General features: G+C 40.8%; 1 protein-coding gene across 4 annotated transcripts in view; it reads left to right on the top strand.

The window, feature by feature from the left end:
• zap70 (zeta chain of T cell receptor associated protein kinase 70) overlaps positions 1 to 14863 on the top strand; it is an 82406-nt gene extending 67543 nt beyond the window's left edge. For all 4 annotated transcript variants that reach the window (XM_078423527.1, XM_078423530.1, XM_078423529.1 and 1 more), the window contains 5 exons: positions 2995 to 3201; positions 4714 to 4906; positions 8158 to 8298; positions 10828 to 10940; positions 13990 to 14863. In XM_078423527.1, the coding sequence (XP_078279653.1) occupies positions 2995 to 3201; positions 4714 to 4906; positions 8158 to 8298; positions 10828 to 10940; positions 13990 to 14077 (742 nt within the window). In that variant the 3' untranslated portion in view covers positions 14078 to 14863. The remainder of the gene's footprint in view (positions 1 to 2994; positions 3202 to 4713; positions 4907 to 8157; positions 8299 to 10827; positions 10941 to 13989) is intronic.
• The last annotated feature ends 259 nt before the right edge of the window (positions 14864 to 15122 follow it).

The following is a 15122-nucleotide window of genomic DNA, read 5'->3' as shown; positions in this document are numbered from 1 at the left end:
TGTAAAATGTGTGCAGGATAGTTTTTTGCAGCAATACGTAGAGGTGCCTACCAGAGAAGGGGCAGTGTTGGACCTCCTGTTAGGAAATGAGATGGGTCAGGTGACGGAGGTATGTGTTGAGGAGCACTTTGGGTCTAGTGATCATAATGCCATTAGTTTCAATATCATTATGGAGAAGGTCAAATCTGGACCAAGGGTTGAGATTTTGGATTGGAGAAAGGCTAATTTTGAGGAGATGAGAAAGGATTTAAAAGGAGTGAAATGGAAATTGTTGTTTTATGAAAAGGATATAATAGAGAAATGGAGGATATTTAAAGGTGAAAATTTGAGAGTACAGAGTCTTTATGTCCCTGTTCGGTGGAAAGGAAAGAATAATAATTTGAAAGAGCCGTGGTTTTCCAGGGAAATTGGACACGGTTCGGAAAAAGAGGGAGATATACAATAAATATAAGCGGCAGGGAGTAAATGAGGTTCTTGAGGAATATAAAGAATGTAAAAGGAATCTTAAAAAGGAAATTAGAAAAGTGAAAAAAAGATATGAGGCTGCTTTGGCAAGTAATGTAAAAGTAAACCCCAAGGGGTTCTACAGATATGTCAATAGCAAAAGGATAGTGAGGGATAAAATTGGTCCATTAGAGAGTCAGAGTGGACAGCTATGTGCTGAGCCGGAAGAAATGGGGGAGATATTAAACAATTTCTTTTCTTCGGTATTTACCGAGGAGAAGGATATTGAATTATGTGAGGTAAGCGAAACAAGTAGAGTAGTGATGGAAATTAGGAGGATTAAAGAAGAGGAGGTACGGACACTTTTGAAGAATATAAAAGTGGATAAGTCTCCAGGTCCTGATAGGATATTCCCTAGGACATTGAGGGAAGTTAGTGCAGAAATAGCAGGGGCTATGACGGAAATATTTCAAACGTCATTAGAAACAGGGATGGTGCCGGAAGATTGGCGCATTGCGCATGTTGTGCCTTTGTTTAAAAAAGGTTCTAAAAGTAAAACTAGCAATTATAGACCTATTAGTTTGACGTCTGTGGTGGGAAAATTAATGGAAAAGATACTTAGGGACAATATATATAATTATTTGGATAATCAAGGCCTGATTAGAAACAGTCAACATGGATTTGTGCCTGGAAGGTCATGTTTGACTAATCTTCTTGAATTTTTTGAAGAGGTTACCAGGGAAATTGATAAGGGCAAGGCTGTGGATGTTGTCTATATGGACTTCAGTAAGGCATTTGACAAGGTTCCACATGGAAGGTTGATTAAGAAGGTTAAATCGTTGGGTATTAATAGTGAGGTTGCAAGATGGATTCAACAATGGCTGAATGGGAGATACCAGAGGGTAACGGTTGACAATTGTATGTCAGGTTGGAGGCCAGTGTCTAGTGGAGAGCCCCAAGGATCTGTGTTGGGTCCACTGTTGTTTGTCATTTACATTAATGATCTGGATGATGGTGTGGCAAATTGGATTAGTAAATATGCAGATGATACTAAGATAGGTGGAGTAGTTGATAGTGAGGTAGATTTTCAAAGTCTACAGAGAGACTTGGGCCTTTTGGAAGGGTGGGCTGAAAGATGGCAGATGGAGTTTAATGCTGATAAGTGTGAGGTGCTGCATTTTGGTAGGACAAATCAAAATAGGACGTACAGGGTAAATGGTAGGGAATTGAGGAATGCAGTGGAACAGAGGGATCTGGGAATAACTGTGCATTGTTCCCTGAAGGTGGAATCTCATGTGGATAGGGTGGTGAAGAAGGCGTTTGGTATGCTTGCCTTTATAAATCAGAGCATCGAGTATAGAAGTTGGGATGTAATGTTGAAATTGTACAGGGCATTGGTGAGGCCGAATCTGGAGTATGGTGTGCAGTTCTGGTCGCCAAATTATAGGAAGGATGTCGACAAAATGGAGAGGGTACAGAGGAGATTTACTAGAATGTTGCCTGGGTTTCAGCACTTAGGCTACAGAGAGAGGTTGAACAGGTTGGGTCTTTATTCCTTGGAGCGTAGAAGGTTGAGGGGGGACTTGATAGAGGTTTTTAAAATTTTGAGAGGGACGGACAGAGTTGACGTGGGTAGGCTTTTCCCTTTGAGAGTGGGGAAGATTCCAACAAGGGGACATAGCTTCAGAATTGAGGGACAAAGGTTTAGGGGTAACATGAGGGGGAACTTCTTTACTCAGAGGGTTGTGGCTGTATGGAATGGGCTTCCGGTGGAAGTGGTGGAGGCTGGCTCGATTTTATTATTTAAGAGTAAATTGGATAGGTATATGGATAGGAGGGGATTGGAGGGTTATGGTCTGAGTGCAGGTAGATGAGACTAGGTCAGGGAGAATGGTCGGCGTGGACTGGTAGGGCCGGACAGGCCTGTTTCCATGCTGTAGTTGTTATATGTTATATGTTATATGAAAGTCAATTGCAGCTTCAACAGCAGGCAAAACCAACTTTGCCATTAGTCAAGGCCATTGGGTTGTTCTTCGTCCTGCTTCCTAAGGCCCAGTTGCAAATATGTCTTCACCCACAAACTCAAGAGTGTAGAATAGTAGCAGGCTCATTCCTTCCCATCTGGGATGGGGAGTGTCAGTGGGGCTGGGACACAGGGTGAATTACTACATTGGGAAATCTACTTAAGGACAACTGAAAACATAAGCACAGTGGTCGAATGATGTAATAAATGACACGGACTTGGTACATGTGCAATCTTGAGATGAGACAATTCCTGTTGAGCAATAAATTCAGAAAATCCTGGAAATGCTCAAAAGGTCAGGCAACATCCGTGAAGGAGTAACTGTTAACATTTTAAGTCCGGGGCCCTTTGGGAAAGAAAGAAATACAAGTTAGTTTTCAGTCAGAAGGGGGAAAAGAAGAAAGGGAATATGTGGAAGGGCGAGTCCGACTGCCTTAATGCAGTTACCAGCACGCTGATCTTCATTGTCTATATAATGTGTTGTCAATGGTGCAACTGTTATATGTCTAATTAATTTTTTAATCAAGGAAGCAGATTGATGTTGCTATCAAAGTGCTGAAAAATGACAATGAAAAATCACTGAAGGATGAGCTAATGAAAGAAGCTGAATTCATGCAGAAACTGGACAACCCCTACATTGTGCGAATAATTGGAGTATGTCAGGCAGAACACCTGATGTTGGTGATGGAGATGGCTGCAGGAGGACCACTGAACAAATTTCTGTCTGGCAAAAAGTGAGTATTCCCTAATGTGAGAAGTTGAGTGTTGGATCAAATTACATTTCTATTTATTAATGCGCACTTACCCCCAGGACATATCTGAAAATAGATGGGACAGCTACACTTTTGGAGGTGAATGCTGTAAACCTCTTCCAAGAATAATGCAAGGACAGTGAGCAAAACACATGCTAAAGGAACTCAGTGGGTCAGGCAGCATTTGTGGAGGGAATGGACCCAGGATGTTTTGGGTCCAGTCTGAAGAAGGGGTCTGATCCAAAACGTCAGCTGTCCATTCCCTCCACAGATGCTGCCTGACCCACTGAGATTCTCCAGCACTTTTGCTCAAGATTCCAGTATCTGCAGTCCCTTATGTCTCCAATACAAGGACAGTATTGGATATGAACAAGCATGACTGAGCTCCTACGGCTTGTGGGATACTGTAGAATATGTGTTAGTGTTTTAGCAGATGGGTAAATTCATTATTTACATCAAGTTGACTACACTTGATTTGGAAATTTATCTGCTGCATGTTTTATTCTAGCTTGTTTTTGTTTTCTTGTTTTCTGAATTGAAAAGGGTTAGGATGGTAGATTAAGAATGTCATTCCTGTTTTGAGCAATGTGCAAACATCCAAGCAACCATCTTTTATCTCCTGTTGTGGGCAGAACATATTTTGACCAGTAAAACAACATTGCCAGGGTCGATTTTGCAAAATGAAGTTCTGCACTAAAAAACAAATTGTTCATTCTTCTACATTCTAGGTATACCTTTCCTTTTCCTGTGTCTTTACAGTAGATTTTCATAGTTCGACTTCAAAATTTGTATCAAGCAGTGACAGTATGCATCTGCCCAGCATACTGGCACTTCTGAAACGTTAAATGTTCTTATTTTATTTTAGTCATAGAGTCATAGAGCATGGAAACAGGCCCTTCAGCCAACTTTTCCATGATAACCAAGATGACCCATCTACACTAATCCCACTGTCCCTCTTTTGGCCCATATCCGTCTAAACATTTCCTATCCATGTACCTATCCAAATATTTTTTGAATATTGTTTTAGTACCTGCCTCAACTACCCCCTCTGGCAGCTCGTTCCATATATCCACCACTGTGTTAAAAGTTGCACCTCAGCTTCCTATTAAATCTTTCCCCTCTCAACTTAAGCGTGAGTTCTTTGGTTCTTGATTCCCCTACTCTGGGTAAAGTCTCAGTGTCACATGCTATGTATGCTTACTAATCAGGCTTAGCTAACGGATAACATGTGATTGAATGAGAAGATTTATTTGTTTCATCTTAGAGTTCAGTTATAATATTACAAGTTATAGTGTTTCTAATGTAGATGCATTGATGTAAAAAAGTGTTGATAAATAAAGGTCAATTTTTAATTGATATACGTATAGGCACCTGTTGTTTACAAAAAGGACTGGTATAAAGAATTAACAAAATAATATTTAGTCAAACACATAGTTCTTAGTGGCAAAATAATACCGCGATCAAATTATCTTTCCTATTATATTTTCTCGCCAGAGATCAGATTTCTATCGAGACTGTCATTGAACTTCTCCACCAAGTTTCTATAGGAATGAAATACCTGGAGGAAAATCACTTTGTGCACAGGGATCTTGCAGCCCGGAATGTACTATTGGTCAATCAGCATTATGCCAAGATTAGTGATTTTGGATTGTCTAAAGCAATTGGTGCTGATGACAGCTACTACAAGGTAAACAATCTAATGGAAATCCCTGATGATATACACACTGATGTTGAGCTGACAACTACTAACTGTGAAAGGCTCAAAGTGTCTTTTTGTTCTGTGTGCTGCTTTCTCACAATTGAAATTTATCTGAAGAATACGGCCATGCTCTGGTGCAATGGCACCATCGGTAGAGCTGCTGCTTCACAGCTGCAGTGACTCAGGTTTGCTCCTGACCCCCACTACTGCCTGCTTTGAGTTTGCACATTCTTCCTGTGCCTGCCTGCACCTCTTCAGGATTCTCTAGTTTCCGCCCACAAAACAAAGGTGTGTTGGGTTAATTGGCCACTGCAAATCACCCCTTAGTGTAGGTGAAAGGCAGAAGAGGAGAGGAGCTGAGAAGAGCAGAGGAGCGTTGAATTTTATAGGGAAGTGAAAGGGCATGTGAATGGGACTGATGGGAATACTCAGAGAGCCCGCATAGACTCAATGGGCTGGAAGGTCTCGTTCTGTGTGAACATGACAGTGTTTTTTCATCACCATTTTTCTTCACTCCTCTATCAGTGCTATTCTGGGATAAAGTTCCATGGGTACTGTATATGTAGTAGCCAGTTTGGCTGTATTTATATGTGATTCTCAATATTGCAACTGAGCCAGGTACACACATCCTCAGGAGATGGGGGTCAGTGGTTAGTGATGGAATGCGAGTGTCTGGGTCAATTCTCTGCTCCCTCTTGGTACAACAACAATGTATAATCTTCAGGAAATAATCAGGTCTCAAAGTTCTGTTTAGAGAAGTGAATAATAGACAGTCAGTCTTTATGGAGGAGTTAAGAGAAATTATTGAAATTGTTGTTGGAAAAAAACTTTCAGATGGGTTTAATGTATAGAGATTAATAGAGGCCACATGCTTTAAACCTTCCAGAACGCTTTTGATAAGTGTCACATCTGAGACAAATCTTCATGTGGCTTACCTGGTATATATACTGTAAATGTTAAAAATGTATAAATCACCCACTGAACAATCATAAAATAATGAACTGCAACCTGAATTTGAAGAAGTTGTGTTTGAAAATAGAATTGCAAACTCCCTAGGATGAGCGATAAAATGACACAATTTGCTCATTTATGCCACCCAAGAATTGTGATTCTTTCAATGAATAGAGATTTTAAATTATGTCTGAAATGAAAGTTATCCATAATTTGAATAATGTTTAATTTTGTAAATCCTCATGACTAAGCCTATTAAATTACATATGCATGCCCACATAAAGTTCACAAGAGTTTCTTATTTTGCTAAAAGTTTGTTACTTCCCTGCTGAGTTTCTGTATAAAATGCTGAAAGCCCAGACAGTTAGCTGTAAATCTGTAGACTGCAGACTACATGTTGCCTTCGGCAGATTGGACCAATACAGGAGAGGGAATAAACCAGCCCCAATGATGCTGAACGATTATATCATTATTTAATCTCTCTCCTGCCATCTGAATAAAGTCCTGATGAGCTATGAGAAATGGAATTGCTATTCATTTTTCACCGTCTAATCTAGAGAGACTTCCTTTCAAAGATTGTGCAGGGAATGGTGAATCTTTGGAGAGCAATGGAGGCTGTCATGAAGTTACTTAGAACCAGAGATTGCTAAATTTTTAGATATTAAAGGAATAGAGAGACTGGAAGATGGAGGGGTAATGTCAATCGTGACTTTGATAAATGAAGAGTGGGCCCTAAGGGCCAGGTGCCATATTCCTGCTCCTATTTCTTGTGTTCTTAGGCAAGTACCAACTAGTAGCTGAATTTATAACCTGGATGAAGAAATTCTTCTTTACGTTCCTTCTAAGCTCCTTACACCTTATGTCAAATCTATAGATACCTCTGTGTAGGAAGGAACTGCAGATGCTGGTTTAAACCAAAGATAGACACAAAAAGCTGGAGTAACTCAACGGGTCAGGCAGTCTCTGGAGAAAAGGAAAAGGTGATGTTTCGGGTCGCGACCCTTCTTCAGACCTTGGATATAATACCATATAAGACCATATGGTCTGTTATGGTGAAAAGGTGACTAATGTCTACCCTATGTTTGCCCCTCATAATTGTGTACACCTCTATCAACTCTGCCCTCAGCTTTCACTGCTCCAAGGAAAACAAACCCAGCCTGTCGAGTCTCTCCTCATAACTGAGACATTCCTTCCCAGGCAACATCCAGGCGAATGTCCACTGCATTATCTGGGGAACATTTTGTGTCTGACCCACTGAGTTACTTCAGCATTTTGTATCTGCCATTCGTATAAGCCAGCATCTGCAGTTTTTTTTTGCAATTTTTCAGATGTGGTTCATCAATGCTTTATAAAGCTGTACCAAAGCCAATATTGTTGATGCACAAGGCCCAGACCAAAGATAATAGAGCAAAGCAAGATAGACCGCTTGACCCTAAAAACCGTAGTATGTCATGGCACCATTTTAGTAGGCAGAAACTTGCAGAAATATTTTAAATTAAAATAACAAAAATCGGTGAATTGGTAGATGAGATAAAAATTCTGCATTTTTATGGTATCATCACACATACTGTTCCCCCAAAACACTGATTACACTGCGAGAGGTATAGCGAACGGCGGGTTTTGCTTACTAAAATGGTGAATGTCACGCTCCTTTGCGTACTTCACTTCAGTATAGGCGATTTCGACGGAGTGGTTCATCTTGCTCCTCTAGTATCTTTGGCCCAGACGCCTCCACAGAATCATTGATTAAGCTATGGTCCACTGGAACCTGCAGGAAACAGTGTGTCTCGGAACCCATGCTGATCCATCACAATACATGGTGTTTATATCTAGTGAGTCGAGAAATTCACAGCGTGAGACAGTGAGAATCACCACTGCTCAATATCACTCCCTTATTAACCACACGACTTCCCTTATTGAAGCTATAACATTCCTTGTCTCTCATATCAGAAAAGAAGTTACAGTGATCTTTAAAGACAACATCTGCTCCCTCATTTTATCCTGAGATTTTTAATAACCTGAGATTCCATAAGCTAGAATACTGTCCGATTCACTTCTACCTCACATCGGACATTGGACTTTATCTCTGGAACTGATGCTGTACAATGCTGACAACTACATTCTGCTCTCTGTATCTTCCCCTTTGCTCCACTTGAGCTTAGCTTGAATGGATTTATGTATAGTATTATCTTATTTGATTGTATAGCAAGCAAAACATAGCTTTCCACTGTAGATCAGTATCTGTGACACTAATAAACCTAAACCTAAAACTTTTGTTCTGACCTTAGGCTCGGACTGCTGGGAAATGGCCAGTGAAGTGGTATGCACCTGAATGTATAAATTTCCGGAAATTTTCTAGCAAGGCTGATGTCTGGAGCTTTGGTGTGACGATGTGGGAAGCATTGACATTTGGACAAAAGCCATATAAGGTAATAAACAAAGTGCTAGAGGAACTCAGCAGGGCAAGCAGCATCTGTGGAGGGACTGGACAAACAATGTTTTGGACCAGGCCCCTTCTTCAGATTGATGGAGCAGGGGAGGAGAGACCTGGAAAACTGATGGAACAAAGACATAGCCATTGATGGTAGGCGGATACAAGTGATGAGGAAGATTGGCAGATGGGTGGAGTAAGTGACAAAGGCTAGAGAAAATGAGACAATAAGAAAGAAAAGGAGAAGTGAAATGTAAAGCCTGGGGGAGGGATATGGATAGAAGAGGGCAGCCTGGAGGGGACGGAGCGGGTATAAAATGAACATTTAGGACTCAGGATTGGAGATAAGCCGAGGGAGGAGGGGAAAGGAGCATGAGGTCCTGGGGGGGGGGGGGGGGGGGGGTACGAGGGTAGAAGTTGGTGGTTGGAGAAATGTGTACGCAGTGGGGTTAGGGCCAGCAGAACAAAGAGAGGGGGAAGGAGTGATATTAGTTGAAATTGGAGAATTCAATGCATACTGTTGGATTATAAACCTCCCAAGCAGAATATGAAGTTCTCCAGATAAGGTCATGTCTGCTTTACAACCCATTTTGTTTGTAGTGTGTTCACGTTCTGCAGCGACGTGCTGCACTCACTCATTTATCGTTTGTTGAAGTTTATGTGAAGATTACACTTCCTTTTTTTCAATGTGACCAACAAAAACGTGAAAACACAACCAGACCAGTCAGTACAATGCTATCCATTGGGTGGTGCATGAGCACATACCCAACCCTTCATGTTCACAAAGGCAGAGAGGACAAAGCAAAATGCAATGAAAAGTGAGAAATTAAACCACTGAGAAATGTTCCCCTGAATGTCTCAGGCAATTTAAACATCTCTACAGACTACAGATGACCATCAAATGAAGCCCTATTGTCTTGCAATATCTTTTCAACGAAAAAACAAGGTATTGGAGGAACTCAGCGGGTCAGCCAGCATCTGTGGAGGAAAACCGACAGAATGCATTTCAGTCGGGACCCTTCGAGTAATTGATGTCCTATTCCCTCCATAGATGCTGCCTGACCTGCTGAGTTCCTCCAGCAGACACAAGGAACAACAGATGCTGGAATCTTGCATAGAATGCACTCTCATTGAAACCTATCAAATAATGAAAGGCCAAGATAGAGTGGATGTAGAGAGGATGTTTCCAGTAGTGAGAAAGTCTAGAACCAAAGGACACAGCCTCAGAATAAAAGGATATACCTTTAGAATGGAGATGATGAGAAATTTCTTTAGTCAGAGGATGGTGAATCTGTGGAATTCATTGCCACAGATGGCAGTGGAGGCCAAGCCATTGGGTATTTTTAAAGTGGAGATTAATAGGTTCTTGATTAGCAAGAATGTTGAAGGTTGCGGGCAAAGGCACGAGAATGGGGCTGAGAGGAAAAATTGATCAGCCACGATCGAATGTCGGAGCAGACTCGATAGGTTGAATGGCCTAATTCTGCTCCAATGTCTAATGGTCTTAACACAAAATGCTGGTGTAACTCAACAGGTCAGGCAGCATATGTGGATGACAAATGTTTGAGGAACTGGAGTGTTGGAGGATCTATGGAGGACAAGTGCTGGAGGAACTCAGAATGCTGGTGTAACTCAGCTGAAGAAAGTCAATAGTACAACTTTTCAATATCTCTGTTGAGGTACTCAGCTGAGTTACACTAGCACTTTGAGTTCCTCCAGCATTTTGATTTTGCTCAATATGCCAGCATCTGCACTCTCTTGTGTCTCCTGTCTCCTCTTTTATAAATAAATGTCTTTGCAGGGAGCCCCAAGGGGTGTAGGTTTCCCAAACCATCTATTTATCATTTGGAAGAACAACATAGGATACCTTTTACCTTTGATCTGAATCTGATAGCAGTTAACAAGAGGATACTTTGAGGAAAACAGAAATATGGAAACATCGTGCTATTGACTTTCTTCAGGTCATCCACTTTGTTTCTGATCAGATCCAGATTCTCTTTGTGGGATAGAGTTTATTCACCCTGGTGACTATCTCTTGCAATATTTGCTGCCTATTTGCTGTCACACAAAAGACAACTTTTGTTCAGTTGTTCCAGATGCATCATCAGAGTGGGCTTGGTGTGAACATAGTTTCCTTCAACCACATTTTCCACCCCAGCCTCTTACTTGTCCACTAAGTGGGAAATTAAGTTATGTACATGGCTGCTTTTAACGTTGTTCCTTAGCTGTTTACTGAGTGCAACAAACTGTGTGGGTCAGATTTCACTTGAACTATAAAAAAAATCATATTCGGGCCAATAAATTGCCTAATCCCTAAAATTTACAAAAAAATCAAAAATACGCTGTGGATCATGTGCCGTCAGATGGAATTGTTTAATCTTGGCTAAAGACCTTGTGGGTCGAAGGGCCTGTCTCTCTGCTGTACTTTTCTATGTTCTATCTATGCTTTGTCTCAATTACCAGTTGATTCATTCGCCTCATTTTAAGTCATTACTACAGTTAAAAGCAAATCCATTCTGTTTTACAGAAAATGAAAGGCCCAGAAGTTGTTAGTTTCATTGAGGAAGGAGGTCGCTTGGATCGTCCTGCCGATTGTCCAGATGAAATGTATGCTCTTATGCAGGAGTGTTGGACTTACAAGTAAGTTCAAACTGATTTCCAGAAATGCAAACTCACAGCATTAAATGGTTAATGGATTATCAAATATTTGAATCTCCATGTCTGGTATTCAGCTTTTAATCAGCATGTTACTATATCTGAGCTCTGAATTTAAATGGGATTTAAATCTAACATATTTGCACTCTGTTGATTGGGATATGATCCCAATCTTGATTTTAACTGGCAAAGATGTCAGCAACACTATGTTTGGTGCAGATACAACACACTTTACAAATACATTTGCCCAGCGAAATCATGCTGTTCTCATAAAACCAATACTGCACTTTTTATGTCAACGAACAAACCCAGGGATTCCAATCTCTTCACTTCACCTGATATTGCATTGGAGGCTTGATGGCATCAGCAGACATTTTAAACAGATTCATATCACAAAATAAGACTGGGTAAAATGTGAAAAGGCTGTTGATTTAGTATCAACAGTTTACTACATCATTCAGATATTTTTCAGAACCTGATTTACCTTTTATTTTTTTCATATCAACATCTGAAACAAGCACATAATTCTGCTCTCACATACACAATCACACAGACTTTTTCAATATTTAGCATCTCCTGAAGGTGTTAGTAAATGTGTGACAGTAGGATGCGTTTCTGAGGAGGGTACCTTATCACTGATGCATGGCTAAATGTTAACAGTACACTCAAGAATCGTATGCAGTATTGGTCTTGTCAATAACTATATCTTAGAATTATTTTTAGTAGTGGTCTGTGGTAGCAGAAATACTAAGCCTGTAATACATAATGTTTTCACATGATAGTTCCGGAAAAACATTTTGAAATTTATTTTCAAATTTCTAACCAAATGTTCTTGGTTATAAAATATTCTTATATGTATCTTCATCTATACAAAGTATCAATTTGATTTTTTCTTGGAATCTATTGCACTGGCAATACCATTATTCACTGCACACTGAAGAGAAGACAAGTTTTTAATAACCGGAATTACTTGAAATATTTGGCTATTCATAACAATCTCAAAATATTGAATATCATTAAGTGGATGGCAGTTGCTATAATTTTCCATCATGATTGCATCCTTTGTTATAATCCATGAACAGTAAATTTTTAAACTATGACATACAAAATTGTGCTTCTTCCATACAACCCTGGTATCTGCAAACACTTCAGTGTGGTTGTCTGTCAGCAACCTCGATAACATCATTGTTGCTGTTCACCAGGAACATGGATGCATCGGTGCCTGATAGCAACTGATGCATCAATTGGCTCAAGTCTTTCAGTTTATCTGTTTTGACTCACTTGTGAATGTTCTGCTAACTACAAGATCATTATCTCATTCAAGATACTGAGGGCTGCGAGTCATTTTAATTCCCCTTCCCAGCCTCCTCCACTGACTGACGCCATTCACAAACATGAAGAACAGCACGGTTGTGCAGTGGTAGAGTTGCTGCCTTACAGTGAATGCAGTGCCGGAGACCTGGGTTCGATCCCGACTACGGGTGCTGTCTGTGCAGTTTGTACGATCGCCCCGCGACCTGCGTGGGTTTTCTCCAAGATCTTCGGTTTCCTCCCACATTCCAAAAATGTACAGGTTTGTAGGTTAATTGGCATGGTAAATGTAAAAATTGTCCCTAGTGGGTGTAGGATAGTGTTAATATGCGGGCATCGCTGGTCGGCGCGGTGCTGGTGGGCCGAAGGACCTGTTTTCGCTCTGTATCCAAACTAAACTAAACCTCAGAATCTGCTTGGGTAGCCGACAACTCAGTGGCATGAACATTGATTGATTGATTGATTGATTGAAAGATACAACAAGGAAACAGGACCTTCGGCCCATTGAGTCTACGCCGACCATCGATCGCCTATTCACACTTCTATGTTATCCCACGTTTGCATCCACTGCCTATGCACTAGGAGCAATTTACAAAGGGAAATTAACCTACAAGCCTGCATGTCCTTTTTGGGATGTGGGAGGAAACTGGAGCAGACTCCACATAGATAGCATCTGGGGTCAGGATCGAATGTCAGGGTCGGTACAGTGATGCTTCTAGATCTGCAGCCTTACAGCGCCAGAGACCATGTGCAAGCAGGTGGTCAGATTAATTTAGATTGATATCATGGTAAGCAGGGATATCGGCACGGTAGCGCAGCGGTAGAGTTGCTGCTTTACAGCGAATGCAGCGCCGGAGACTCAGGTTCGATCCTGACTACGGGTGCTGCACTGTAAGGAGTTTGTACGTTCTCCCCGTGACCTGCGTGGGTTTTCTCCGAGATCTTCGGTTTCCTCCCACACTCCAAAGACGTACAGGTATGTAGGTTAATTGGCTGGGTAGATGTAAAAAATTGTCCCTAGTGGGTGTAGGATAGTGTTAATGTACGGGGATCACTGGGCGGCACGGACTTGGAGGGCCGAAAAGGCCTGTTTCCGGCTGTATATATATGATATGATATGATGATATATATCATATCATATATATACAGGAGTGAAGGATCTCTTCCTCTACTGTACACTTCCATGTTCTATGTTCAATTTGATCCTCTGACGTAGTGAAATTAGCCAAGTACAATAACAATACTAAAGTCAATTGGTCAGGCATATTTATATTTATAGGTTATCTACAGATTTAAATCTAAATCTATAGATTTAGAAGGATATGAGCCAAAGGAAAGCAAACAGAACTAGATTGGATGGGGCAACTTGGTTGGCATGGATGAGTTGGGCCTGTTTCTGTGCAGTATGAATCCACAAATATAAATACTTCTTGTAGAGTAGAGCACAAGACTCAAGGCAGGATTTCATTGCATGCAGGCAACGGTTGTTCCAGATTCTTGACAAAAAATCGAGATTTTGTTTCTGTTTTGGTTTGTGCTCTGCCTTGTGGATCTTTCAGTAAAGTGTGGTGCAGTTTTCATCCTGAGCTTGTAGAGGATCTGAGCTTCACCTTTCATCTTTCAGAACTTCTGTGCACAGCTGAAGCAGTAAGTGTGTGCACAACAATGTAGCCATCAAATGAAGGCACATCAATGATTTGTTCCATTGTGTTTACTTTCGCAGGGTGGATAATCGCCCCGGATTTGTGCCAGTTGAGAGCAGAATGCGTGACCAACACTATAAAACCACACCGAAGCCAATACCAGTTTGATTTCATACTTGCGGTGATGTTATACCGACCAGCGTTGGGTTTGATTTGCATGTTGGCATTTTGCTGCACGTGTCATCTTAGAGTGTTCCTGTCGTCAGTAGTTATGGAAGTTTAACGAAGCTGGACTTTTAGCATTCCTTATCAAATCATGCAATCTGACTTTGAATAGAATCATTTACATTTTCAAAAATAATTTAATTTTACTCTGGTTATTAAGCTGAAATTAAAATGAGCCTCTGTGGCTTTGCTATGACAGTGGTGTTAACATAGAATATAGAATGGTACTGTGCAGGAACAGGCCCTTTGGACCATTACATCTGTACTAAACGACACCAAGTTAAACTAATCTCCTCTGCCTGCACATGATCCATATCTCTCATTACATGCATATCCATATGCCTATCTAAAAACATCAAATTCCACCATCACAGTGGCTTCTACCACCACCACCCTATAAGAAGGACCTGCAGATGCTACTTTACACCGAAGAGAGACCACCACCCCTGCCACCCCTGGCAGCACATTCCTGCCACTTACTACCCATTGTGTAAAACTCTTGCCCTGCATATCGCCTTAAACTTTGCCCCTCTCTGCTTAAAGCAATTCCCTCATGTCTTTGACATTTCCAATGGGAAAAGGGTTCAAAAGAGCATCCTATTGTATTTGAGAACAAGTGAAAGTATGAACATATTGTGCCAGTAAATTTATTTTGCATTGCAGTATTTTAGTAAACAAGGAATGATTCTGTCACATTTCAGATGTTGGATGTATACGGTCAAAGTTATAACTGGCTTGGTTACAAAATTGTGTGCATATTGTTTCAAGGTGAAATATTTTTCAAGAATTTTGTTTGGCTCTAAGTGAAAATAAAGAAGTATCAAATTTGATAGAAAATTGTGAATTTGAATTTATGGAAGTCATTCTGGCCACAAGGACCCATGATCCTTGAAAGGAGGTTGAGACAATGAATGGGGCAGACTAGCTGTTGCCATAGTGGAAAGCTATGTGTAAGAAGGAACTGCAGATGCTGGTTTAAACTGAAGAT

Source organism: Rhinoraja longicauda, chromosome 28 (genome assembly GCF_053455715.1).
Source record: "Rhinoraja longicauda isolate Sanriku21f chromosome 28, sRhiLon1.1, whole genome shotgun sequence".
Classification (NCBI taxonomy): domain Eukaryota; kingdom Metazoa; phylum Chordata; class Chondrichthyes; order Rajiformes; family Arhynchobatidae; genus Rhinoraja; species Rhinoraja longicauda.
The sequence above is the reverse complement of the archived record's forward strand: the minus strand, read 5'-3'. Positions and strand labels throughout refer to the sequence as shown.